The 13,363-nt window shown below is 41.0% G+C and overlaps 1 protein-coding gene and 1 non-coding gene across 6 annotated transcripts in view; both read right to left on the bottom strand.

The window, feature by feature from the left end:
• Nucleotides 1-13,363, bottom strand: part of USP34 (ubiquitin specific peptidase 34) — a 283,346-nt gene that overhangs the window by 226,034 nt on the left and 43,949 nt on the right. For all 5 annotated transcript variants that reach the window (XM_034953216.3, XM_034953217.3, XM_055108352.2 and 2 more), the window contains one exon: nt 6,701-6,788. In XM_034953216.3, the coding sequence (XP_034809107.1) occupies nt 6,701-6,788 (88 nt within the window). Of the gene's footprint in view, nt 1-6,700; nt 6,789-13,363 lie in introns of those variants that run through there.
• On the bottom strand, nt 3,196-3,330 carry LOC112438973 (small nucleolar RNA SNORA70). Its single transcript, XR_003027284.1, has one exon. It is a non-coding gene; the product is annotated as a small nucleolar RNA SNORA70 (small nucleolar RNA).

Here is a 13,363-nt window from a genome sequence, read left to right as displayed (position 1 = left end):
AGTCCAGCCTGGGCAACATGGGGAAACCCTGTCTCTACTAAAATACAAAAGAAATTAGCCGGGCAGCGTGCACCTGTAGTCCCAGCTACTCGGGAGGCTGAGGCAGGAGAACTGCTTGGACCCAGGAGGCAGAGGATGCCGAGATCATGCCACTGCACTCCAGCCTGGGCTACAGAGGGAGACTCCATCTCTACAAAATAAATAAATAAATAACTTAAAAAAAAAAAAAAAAGAGTATGAAGGAAAAGCACAAAAATAACAAGGGCTACTGTTTCTCCAAAGCAATACTGGAACCTAGAATACAACTGATCAATACTTCTGAAATTCTGCAAGCAATTTTCCAATTCTGTATCCAATAAGATCTATCAATAAGTATAAGGGTAGGATAGACATTTCAGGCCTGGAAGGTCTAATACACATTTATCTCCCCTTGTATCCTCTCTCAGAAAAGATGTCCTCTACAACAAGGAAGTGAGCTAAAAAGATGACAAAATGGAATCCAGGAAACTTGGAGATCCAAGATAGGAGATGTTACCAGTGGAGGCGCCCAGGTTCTTGGCGCTTTGAACAAAGAATAGGACAAAAGCACAAACAAAGCGAGGAAAGAATAAAACAACAAAAGCAGAGATTTATTGAAAATGAAAGTATATTCCACAGGGTGGGAACAGTCAGAGCAAGGGAGTCAAGGACCCAGTTACAGAATTTTCTGGGGTTTAAATACCCTCTAGAGGTTTCCTATTGGTTACTTGGTATACACCCTACCTAAATGAAGTAGTGGCCCATGATCAGTCTGAAGTTACAAAGTTACACCCTATGCAAACATCTGATTGGTTATGGAAAGTGGGACCAGTCAGAGGCTGAAGTTACAAAGTTATACTCCTATGCAGATGAAGACTTGGCCTGCCACCAGCATGATTAGTTGCAGGAGGGGACCAATTAGAGGTAATTTCAATTTTTCACCTGCCACACAAAAACGTGTGGGGAGGTTGCAAAGCGGGGTAGCCTCCGGTCCTTTTGTTACTCAGGGCGTGGAATCTTAGGGTTTTCCTTTTAATTCTAGGAAGTCAGCGTGAATTGGCCTTAGGTTCCCTGCCTCCAGACCCTAAGGTTCTCCTGCCTCAGAGACAAGCAAAATGAATTATAAGGATGAGATCTGAAGAGAAGGTAGTAACTCTAGAAAGTAATCAATACTCTAGGGTTATGACCAGGGGTGGGGGGATAATAGATCACCTAATGATGCATAGTTTATGAGCGTTTGAGAAGAATTAAGTGATCCACACATAGAAAATTAACTGAATGAAAAGACAGTACACCAAGAAGGAGAGAACATGCAAAATATAAAATGAACTAGGGAACTTTTTTGGCTCATTGCTGAGCAACATTTTTATTTTCAGAACTACCCTAAGAATTGATATAACTATACTGAGAGAACTGGGGAGGGTAAAAGAATGAAATCCTTATATATCATAACTGGAAGTTCATAGGTTACACCTAAAATTGATAGATGAAGCAACAGCAATGTAAGAAGAGTGTTTCAGAATACTGTATAGAGGTTAATATCAAAACCAACATCTCAAAAAGCTGAAAACAGAAAGGAGGGTGAGGAGACAAGGGACACAGGGACTTTATTATAGGCATTTCCCTGCCAATTAATTTTTTTAAACTCTGTATTACTTATGTTGGTACACCAATATCATACATATCTTCCCACCATCTGAGCTTCTCTTATTTTCTCCTCAGTTTTACCCTGTTATTTCCAGCCTGACAAAATTATCTAAGTAGAATTATATGCTGCCCACCTAAATAAAATGCACTTATGTTTTTAAAATGCAATGATAAAAATTTCTAAATGCCTCATATAAAGTATGTAGCTTTAATTTTAAAAGTAATACTAAGTAAACATTCATGAGGAATCTACATGTCAAAATAAAATTCTTTCCAGATTAGGTTTTAGAATTCCATCTAGCAACAAATATTCCAGTGGGTTTAATATCATTTCCCTAGCCCAGTTCTGCTGAAAGCATGAAAGGACTATTACTCCACAGTATTCAACCTCACCAAAAATTGTTTTATGTATGAGCTAATTTATGAAAAGAATTACTTTAAACACTGGTCAATATCAACAGTCCATTGGTCCAACAAATTTCTTGATGCCAAAATAAAAGGCAGAGCCTTAAAGAGTGAACCACATACATTTAACCTATTTAAAAGCAACGGCTTCTAAAACTATTCTAAAAAAGAAAATTTATTAAAACAATGAAAAAATAAAAGTAAAAGCTTCAAACATTAAGCACAAATGACAAATATAAAAGATACTACTTTTAGCCTGGAAACCTGACAGAGAACCTCACCCTGGCTGGCGTCCAGAGTTCTTATATAGAAGAAATTCCTGAAATAAAGTTAAAAAGTTGATAGGTAGGAGACAGCAAAGAGCTTTAAATACCTGCTAAGGAACATGGAATTTCCAAGATATAAACCTAACTCAGTTTTGTAATAAGCTTAAAACAAGCAAAGAAAAAGAAAGAAAATCAACACTTAACAACATGAAGAATTATGCTCTGTGGTATCGGTGCTTGTCATACATGATATTCCTTTGCAGATCCGTATATTCCCTTTCCCTAATTTAGTCTTGAATTTATTCTCCTATTCCTTTCTCTTCCCATTTTCTGAGTTACTTTTCCTCCTATTCTATTCCCAATCATTAAATTAATAAAATGATGATAATCTGGTAAACAAACATGTGTTATTAACCTCCCTAATCTTTTTTTTGGGGGGGTGGGGGGACAGGAAGTAGAATGTATTGGTATTAAGAGGGGGCAGCACAGTGGAAGCCCTCATGAGTGCAGGGCCAGCCACTTGTCCAGAGGGCCATGAATGGCGACATACTTGACCCCACAGCCATCTGGGATGAGCCGCTTCTCAGCCACCATATCTTCAAATTCATCGGCATTGAACTTGGTGAAGCCCCACTTCTTGGAGATGTGGATCTTCTGGCAGCCGGGGAACTTGAACTTGGCCCTGGGCAGGGCCTCAATCACATGCTCCTTGTTCTGCAGCTTGGTATGGATGGACATAACTTGGCCAACGTGAACCCTGGCCACAGTGCCCTGGGGCTTTCCAAAGGCACCTCACATGCCTGTTTGGAGCCTACACTGGGGTAGTGCAAGGTCAGAAACATGAACATACATCTGAAAGGCCTGTCTCCAAGGTCCCTTAGAGCAACCTATACAACAAACAGGCCACATACACTACCAAGGAAGCTGCTGTTTACAGCCATTGCACACTGGACCCCCATAAGGAAAGGAATTAAGTCAACTTAATTGGCTGCAGGACCTCCGTAATCTTACAGCCAAAGTTGTGACAGCTATATGACTGTTAAACAGCACTTAAAAATGATGACACAGATAATACTTGATCACACAGAGACTGACCATAGTTAACTGTACCTGAGAAATCAGACCATAAAGTATAATTTTTGTAAAATTTAAAACTGTACTGTTCTCAGTCTCACACCATGGACATACAAAAAAAGTTGTAAGCTGTTGCTCCGAATGGTGGCATGTTTTTGTTTTTAACTTCAATTCTCTGTAGTTTCTCAAAGTTGTTTTTTTTTCCTACAATGACTGTATCATTTAAATAAGAAAAAATATATATATAAAATACTAAAAACTTTTTTTGTTTCTTTGTTTTTTTTCTTTTTTTTTTTTTTTTTAGACAAAGTCTTGCTCTATCCCCAGGCTGGAGTACAGTGGCGTGATCTCAGCTCACTGCAACCTCTGCCTCCCGGGTTCAAATGATTCTCCTTCCTCAGGCTCCCGAGTAGGTGGGGTTACACATGAGCACCCCACGCCTGGCTAATTTTTGTATTTTTAGTAGACACAGGGTTTCACCGTGTTGACCAGGCTGGTCTCAAACTCCTGAACTCAAGTGATCCACCTCCCTGGGCCTCCCAAAGTGCTGGGATTACAGGCATGAGCCATTACCCTGGGCCTAAAATCTTTATAATGCTTATAAATATTAAACTCTTGTTAACATAGTTTTTTTTTTTTTTTTTTTTGAGATGGAGTCTCACTCTATTCCAGGCTGGAACGCAGTGGCACAAATCTCAGCTCACTGCAACCTCCGCCTCCCAGGTTCAAACAATTCTGATGCCTCAGCCTCCCGAGTAGCTGGGATTACTGGTACACACCACCACGCCTGGCTAATTTTTGTATTTTTAGTAGAGATGGGGTTTCACCATGTTGGTCAGGCTGGTCTCGAACTCCTGACCTCAGGTTATCCACCCACGTTGGCCTCTCAAAGTGCTGGGATTACATGCATGAGCAACCACGCTTGGCCTACCATACTATTTTTGAAGTAAACATTCTCCATTACCTATACTGTAGATAATACACTACAAAAACAATTTATGACCACTAATAATCTTACGAAAGCTTTTTCCCTCTAGGAAACTTATAAATAACATGTTGTATGAAATATCATGAGTTTATCTCCACGCTAAGGTTCACTTATGGACTCACTTGGTCCACGGGCCCCAAGTTAAGAATGCATTTTGCAGATTATCCATGCTTTATTAGTACCTGTTTATCCGCTAATTAGAACGACAATCTTAATCTAGGCCACAATATTTTCTGAAGCTCAAGAAAATAATTTAGGGGAGGAAGAGAGGAAGATGGAAATAGACAAATTTTCACTACAAGGCACTGTGATCTAAATATTTTTACCTGTTCTCCCTTCTATCAGCACAATTAAGAGTATGCACAATTAAGAGTATAACATTCCACTTTTATTACTACGAGCTAACAACTGTTCATACTTACTGACAGGTGAACAAAATTACAAATTATTCAATGTTGTCCAGCTTAGCTTTCATACTTTAGCTTACATCTTTTAATTTATATTTCATTTTCCAAAACAAATTTTAACAATTTTAATTAAAATATGTTTATTAAGTCCTTTTAGCAAATACAGTGCTAAGCACTTTGTTTTCTTACAATCTCATTAAGACAGTAGTAGCTTTATTATTATTCTATTTCCACCAATGAGGAAATGAGAGTTTACAGAAGTTAACTCATTTGTCATAATCACTCGTTCACAGGTGATGAAGCAGGACTAGAATCCATGTCTATCTAGATCCAAGGCCACTTTTTTTTTTTTAAATAGAGATGGGGTCTCGCCCTGTAGCCCAGGCTGGTCTCGAACTCCTAGGCTCAAGAGATCCTCCGCCTCAGCCTCTCAAAAGTGAGAGGCATGAGCCACCACACCCCGCCAGGCCACGCTCTTCTTAACCACTACATTCTAGGGCAACATGAGATAAACCACAGGCTCTCGGTGGTTTGGAGGCAAACACTTTGATATTCTGATGAGACCTAAGAATTACTGCCTAAAACTGCACATATGAAAATCTCCTTTATAATTTCATTCCCATCCACAGACTCTTGGTTAAAAATTCATAATACAGGGATTAAAAATAAGCTAGAATACAAGTGTATTAGGAATGGGAACATATAACTCCCACCCCATCTCTACCAATAACTAGTGATGAGATTTTAGGAAAATGATTTTGTTTCTCTGGATTTCATTTTATTCAGTGGCAAACTTATAGATCCTGAAATCAGAAGTGTAGATTTTTTTCCTAGTATAACATGTTGCCACCTAGCTGTAGTTACAATAATTAAAACTCAAGATTATGACTCAGACACAACATTTCTCAGCAAATCATTGTGGACTATTAAAGTTCATCTTCAATCATAAACATATTAGTATTATGCAATATTCATCTAGTCCATCCATAATGCAACAGCAACCACTCCTAAACTTACTGAAATTCAGTGAGACTCAGAAAAGAAATGTCAATAATGATGGTACAGAATGTTTACATAAATAAAATCTACAAAGTCTTTTGCAACAAGTATATCTGCCAACTCTACTGAGAGAGGAAAAAAGGATATTACCATAGAGCAAATGTTATTTGAAGTTAAACTACTCAGCTAAACTCTATGTTCAGCTAGACTGTATACCTCAGAACATTCATTTATGTATCACTGCATTTAACATGTTCATTGGCTACTGCACACAATGCTTCTTCTTACCCATAAAATTTTTTAGAAGGACTAAGTTTAAGTTAAAGTAATTTTTATTTTCATTGGTTTATTCAAGGGAAAAAAATTATTAGCAAAGACTAGTTAAAATCACATTGAGGAACAGGAATCCTTTTTATAAACTTTGATTATATTAACATTTGTTTTCCTAAAATTTTATTTCCTATAGTCTCAATATATGTATTATTTAGAAATTGGTCTAATACACATAATTATAGAAACGGAACAGATATTAAGTGGCTTAAAAGTATCCCCTACCACAATGACTTTTCTTTTTTAAGGATTAAGATTGTTACAAGCCTTTACCTATACCATAAAAATTATTTAATCTCTCAAAATAGTTACTTTTCAGAATTTCTGTGACTCTCATATCCCTAAATAAGGAGGGGTCAAAGAAAGAAACTGATATTTATGCCCATGTTTTAAAAACAGAATCATGATCGACCTCATGAGTAAAGATTTAATAAATATTGACAAACTGTCATTTAGTAACTAATGGTATCTAACCCAACACCCTAAAAAGAAAATGTGACAATAAAAATCGCAACTTATAACACAACTCACAAAAATTAGTCTTCGAAATACCTAAAGATGCATACCTCTGTGTCCAGGAATTGATATAAGTAAATATTTTGAGAGTATGTTCCTTTCTGAGCTGCAGTCCATCACCACCTTCTACATCTGATACTGAAATAAAAAAGAAATTTTAAAATTATGAATAATGCTAAACCAGTATTAAAGCCAATAGTTCAAAATAAAGCCAAGAGCTACAAATGCAAACATTTCAGATAATCATTCTTTTGCTTCCAAAGAAAATAAGTCTACTTTTAATTAATAACTCATATGGGCTTAAGAACAGATTTTTGACAGATGTAACGGGGGGGGGGCAGTGAGACTTTGCCACTTATTCTGGGATTATCTCTCATCTCCAAAACCAGCCTTCCGTTGTGATGCTGAGGCTGGGACCATGCAATCTACATTTTTCATTTCCAGCTGTCTTCCTGTTAAGATCTTGTTCTCCAGTGCCTATAGGGTACTAGAAGAAGGAGGCAGGAGGAGAGACCAAGGACTTGTCAGCTTGCTATATCTGAAAGCAGCAGCACTGATTCCAGCCTCCAGCTTAGTATTCCAAGAACCAGTCTCATGGTACTCCTCTCAGAGCTATCAGCAGTAGCCACAGAGCATATCTTCCTTGAAGTCATAGCTTCCTTCACACGGCGTTCCTCTTTTGATATGAGGAAGCTTGAGAACATTCAGTTCTCATTAAAAGACCATTTCCCAAAATAATAAAAACTGAACATAACCATTCTTATAATTCCATCATTTTAATGCCTTTTACCTTCTTTGGCTGGTCCACACAGCTTTACAAAGTAGAAAACATAAGGGTCTTTGAAGCCACTAAACCAATTATTATGTATGTACAAGAAAGCATTTTTGAGGCTTATCAGCTTTCTTACTGTTTCTTTATATATTGCTAGTGTCTTCTCTTTAATCCCAAGAAATCTTGGCTGGATCACTGTATCACATTAACGTGAGGAGGGGAAATCCCCTATGAAGCAGTAATATGTCCTACTATACCAATAACTTTCCTGTACCAAATATATATGAGGTTAGTTTACATTTAAAACACACACACACACACACACACACACACCTTCTACTTAATCAGACTACATACACAATGTTGAGACTTACAGTACACTTCCTCAACTCAGCTCCAGAAATGCTGGTAAGCTGAACTAGGAGGTTGGAAGATTCCTCTCTGGTAATACTGATTAACCAAAAAGGGGTTTAAAAAAAAATTACCTTGGCCAAGGAGAAAAGGAAAAGACCTAAGGCCAAAATACATGTAAAACAGTCACAAGGTAGTAACACCTACACCCAAGACCAGGCTTTTGGGACCTAGATCACATCTGAGGCCCTGGAAGCCGAAGACACTACTGACCATCAGGGAGAAGACCTGGGCAACAAAGCTTAGCAACTAGGACAGAATAAGATATAGTTGGGGCCTAAGATGAAGCAACCACTAAAAACAACCTCTTGCACTGTATGATTTCAACAAGGTGAAGAAGGGATCACAGTACGCCATGCCAGTTTTCCTTCCCCAGCCATAACAGTGCCTAAAAACAGAGGGAAGAGTGGCTACAACCATCATATCCTACTCTAACAAAAAACACACACGGCACACATTCTGAAAAAAAGTTTGTGTGGCCAGAAAACCATCCTCACCAGAGGCCTGCCTGACAGCCTAGCTGCTAACCAACAAAAACTTTCCAACTCATTCCATCCAACCCAGAACCAGAAAGGCAAGTGAAGGACATTTCATCAGAGTAGAGTTCTCCAAACAAACAGCTATCATCATACTCAAAGGTGAAAGCCCAAAAGCTTTTCCTCTAAGATTAGGACCAAGATAAGGTGGTCACTTTCACAATTTCTATTCAACACAGTATTAGAAATCCTAGTCAGAGCAATTCAATGAGGAAAAAAATGGAAAGAAGTCAAGTCACCTCTGTCCACAGATAACATGAACCAACAGAAAACCCTAAGGATTACACAAGAAGAACTGTTAGAACTAACAGCCGGTAATCCCAGCACTTTGGAAGGCCAAGGCGGGCAGATCACTTGAGCTTAGGAGGTCAAGACCAGCCTGCGCAGCATAGTGAAACCCCATCTCTACGAAAAATAAACAATTAGCCAGGCACGGTGGTGCACACCTCTGGTCCCAGCTACTGAGGAGGCTGAGGTGGAAGGATCACTCGAACCTGGAAGGTTAAGGCTGAAGTGAGCCGAAAAAAATCAGTGGCTTCCATTAAACTGCAGTTTGCATTTCAGCATTCCAACCTGGGTAACAGAGTGAGACCCCCTCTCAAAAACAAACAAAAAATAAGTGAATTCAACAAAGTTACAGGATACAAATTCAAAACACAAAAATCAGATATACTTTTGTCTTTTTAAATTTTTGGTTTTTTGAGACAGTCTCACTCTTTTGCCCAGGCTGGAGCGCAGTGGCACAATCTTGGCTCACTGCAACCTCTGCCTCCCAGGTTCAAGCGATTCTCCTGCCTCAGCCTCCTGAGTAGCTGGGATTACAGGTGCCCACCACCACGCCTGGCTAGTTTTTGTATTTTGTAGAGATGGAGTTTCACCATGATGGCCAGGCTGGTCTCGAACTCCTGATGATAAGTGATCTGCCCGCCTCAGCCTCCCAAAGTGCTGGGATTACAGGTCAGATGCATTTCTAATACACTAACAATGAACAATTTAAAAACGAAATATAAAAAAATTCCATTTGCATCAGCATCAAAAAGAAAAATGAAACAAGGAGGAAAAGACTTGTTAACAATGAAAACTACAAAATGTTGCTAAAAGGAATTAAAGAAGATGTAAATAAATGGGAAGAAATCCCACATTCACGGGTTGGAAGACATTATATTGTTAAATATCGTCACCACCCAAATTGATTTATGAATTAAAAGCAATCACTATCAAAATCCCCAGTGAGGCCCAACAGCTCACACCTCCGATCCTAGTGCTTTGGTAGGTTGAGGCAGGAAGACTGCTTGAGGCCAGGAATTCAAGACCAGCCTGGGCAACACAGCAAGGTACCATCTCTAAAAATATGTATATTTTTAAAAATTAGCCAGGCACGGTGGCACATGCCTATAGTTCTAGCTACTCAGGACACTAAGGATAACGTGGGAGAATGGCTTGAGTCCAGAAGTTCAACACTATAGTGAGATATGATCATGCCACTGCACTCCAGCATGAGTGACAGGGCAAGATCCTGTCTCTTAAAAAACAAACAACAAAATAAATAAAATAAATGTTCACAAGTTATGTGGAACTGGAACCATTGTGTACTCTTGCTGGGAATATAAAATGTTACAGCTGCTGTGGAAAACAGTATGACAGTTTCTTGAAAAATCAGAAACACAATTACCATATGATCCAGCAATCCCACTCGTGAGCATATATACTGAAATGAATTGAAAGCATCATCTCCAAGAGATCTTTGCTCTCTTGGACCTCTACTATACGGTGTATAAATATCCCATTGCTCCTAGGCTACAAACCTGTATGGCATGTAACTGTACTGAATACTCTAGGCAACCATAATACAATGTAAGTATTTGCGTATCTAAACATATTTAAGTATAGAAAAGGTACAGTAAAAATTATGACCTTAGGACCACTGTCCTACACTGGGTCCATCATTGACCAAAACATCGTTACTCGGTGCATGACTGTACTTGTACAATTCAACTGGTATGAGGTATTTAAAGTAGCCAAATTCACAGAAACAAAGGAGAAGGGTGGTTGCCCAGAAATGCGTTTCAGTTTTGTCATATGAAAAAGTTGTAGAGATTTGTTGCACGAGAATGTTAACATTTCTAACACTACTCAACTATATACATAAAAATGATCAACAAAAGAAAATTTTCGCTCATGTCTGTAATCCCAATACTTTGCGAGGCCAAGGCAAGAGGATCGCTTGAGCCCAAGAGTTCAACACCAGCCCAGGCAACATGGCGAGACTCCCTCTCTATTTAAGAAAAAAAGACCAACAGTGAATTTTATGTTCTATATTTTTTTTACCACAATTAAAAATTTTTGCAATTATTTTTTAAAGGAGTTAGGGAAATCCAAACTGTAGTTTAATGGAAGCCACTGAATTTTTTTTGAGAGGGAGTCTCACTCTGTCCGCCAGGGTAGAGTGCAATGGTGCAATCTCGGCTCACCGCAACCTCCGCCTCCCAGGTTCAAGTGATTCTCCTGCTGAGTAGCTGGGATTACAGGCATGTACCACCACGCCCGGCTAATTTTTATATTTTTAGTAGAGACAGGGTTTCACCACGTTGGCCAGGCTGGTCTCAAACTCCTGACCTCATGATCCACCCACCTTGGCCTCCTGGGATTACAGGTGTGGTCCACTGCGCCCAGCTGCCACTGATTTTTTTAGACTGAAAATGGGTGGGAGGCAGAGCAAGCATAGAAGGCTCCACTGATCATGCCCATGCCCCCGCCAACAAGGATACCAAATTAAGATCTACATAGAAAAAACACCTTCATAAAAAAAACAAAAATCAGGTGAGTACTCATAGTACCTGGTTTTAACTGAAACACCTTCATAAAAAACAAAAATCAGGTGAGTACTCATAGTACCTGGTTTTAATTGCGTATCACTGAAGGGAGAAACAACAGTCCTCAATTAGCAACTACGCACACTTCCTGTTCCCCCCAGCCAGCAGCAAAAGGCCTGGTGCCTAGAGCCTCTCGGTGCTGAGGGAGGGACAACACAGCAATTGCAAGCCACTGAACTCAGTGCTGCCCTGTGAGAGCAGAAAAGAAAACCAGATCAAACCCAGGTGACACCCACCCAGGGAGGGAGCATTTAAACCAGCCCTAAAGCGGAGGGCAACTGCCGATCCTAGGAGTCCCAACTTGAGTTCCCACCAGCCTCACCATGGAGGGCTACAGCACTCCATGTTTCCAAGTAAACTTTTTGGCAGTCTGAGCCGTAAGGACTACAACTCTTGACCGATTCTTAGTAATGAATGAACTGGGCACCAAGACAGTAGAGGTGGCGGGAAGGGGGACAGGAAGCAGGGAATGAGACATACTGAGACACCAGGCGGGGCAGCCAATGGAGTGCTGGCATCACCCCTTCCCCTAGACAGGCTGCACAGCTCAGGGCTCCAAGAAAGATGCCTTCCTTCTGTTTGAGGAGAGAAGGAAGAGTGGGGGGGACTCTCTTGCATCTTGGATACCAGCTCAGCCACAGCACGACAGGGCACTGCTCAGAGTCATGAGGTCCCCTGTTCAGGGCCCTAACTCCCAGATATTTCTACACACACCCTGGGCCAGAAGACAGGAGCTGACAGCATTCATCACCTAACTGAGGAGCCCTTGGGCCCTGAATAACCAGTAGCGATATCCAAGTACTACACTGAGGGCCTCAGTTGAGCCTCTGAGACTTGCTGGCTTCAGTGAGATTCAGCACATTACCAGCTGTGGTGGCTATGGGGCAAAACTCCTACTTGAGAAAAGCTGAGGGAAAGAGTAAAGAGAACTTTGTCTTACAGCTTAGGTACTAGCACAAACACAGCAGGGCAGAGCACCAGTTGATTCTTGGGTGTCCCTAATTCTAAGACCTGACTCTTAAATGGCATTTCTGGACCTGCCCTGGGCCATAGGGGAGCCCACCACCCTGAAGGGTGAGTCCCAGGTAACAGAGCGTTCATGACAAGCTGACTTCAGAGACACTGGGCCTTACAGAAACATCGGTGAGTCTGGCAGTACCCCTTGTGGCCTGGGGATGGCGGTGGCTACGAGGTGAGGTGGAAATGGGAAAAAGAGTGAGAAGTACCAGTCCTGTGGTTTGAATGCCAGCTCAGCCACAATACAAAAGTATTGCTCTAGTCCCTTAACTCCCAGACAACATTTCTGGACCCACCTGGGGTCTAGAGATCTTGCTGCCCTGAAGGAAGGATGCAGGTCTGGCTGGCTTTGCCAACTGCTGATTGCACAGCACCAGGGCCTTCAGCAAACATGGGAGGTAGCCAGAGTGCAGTTACAGCAGGCCTTGGGTGAGACCCAGCATAGTCCTAATTTCAAGACTGACCTGGCACAGTCATGGTGGCCACAGGGGTGCTTGTGTCTCTCACTCCAACCCCAGCTTTAGGTGGCTCAGGACAGCGAGACCGTGTGTTTGGGAGAAAGTAAGGAAAGAGAACAAGAGTCTCCACCTGGTAATCCACAAATTACCCAGATCTTGTCCAAATCCATCAAGGTGGTACCTGTATGAGTCTGCAAGAACCACAGAATTACTGGGCTTGGGGTACCCCTAAAGCAGATACAGCTTAGATCACAATACCCAAGTTTTTTTCTTTTTGACATGGAGTTGCCCAGGCTGGAGTGCAGTGGCACGATCTCGGCTTACTGCAAGCTCCGCCTCCCGGGTTCACACCATTCTCCTGCCTCAGCCTCCCGAGTAGCTGGGACTACAGGTGCCCACCACCACGCCCGGCTAATTTTTTTGTATTTTTAGTAGAGACAGGGTTTCACCATGTTAGCCAGGATAGTCTCGATCTCCTGACCTCGTGATCCACCCGCCTTGGCCTCCCAAAGTGCTGGGATTACAGGCGTGAGCCACCGCGCCCGGCCCCAAGTTCTTTCAAATATCTAGAAAGCCTTCCCAAGAAGGACAGCTTCAAATAAGGCCAGACAGTGAAGACTACAATAAATACCTAACTCTTCAATGC

This window comes from Pan paniscus, chromosome 12 (genome assembly GCF_029289425.2).
Source record: "Pan paniscus chromosome 12, NHGRI_mPanPan1-v2.0_pri, whole genome shotgun sequence".
Taxonomy (NCBI): domain Eukaryota; kingdom Metazoa; phylum Chordata; class Mammalia; order Primates; family Hominidae; genus Pan; species Pan paniscus.
This window is presented reverse-complemented; position numbering and strand designations above follow the sequence as displayed.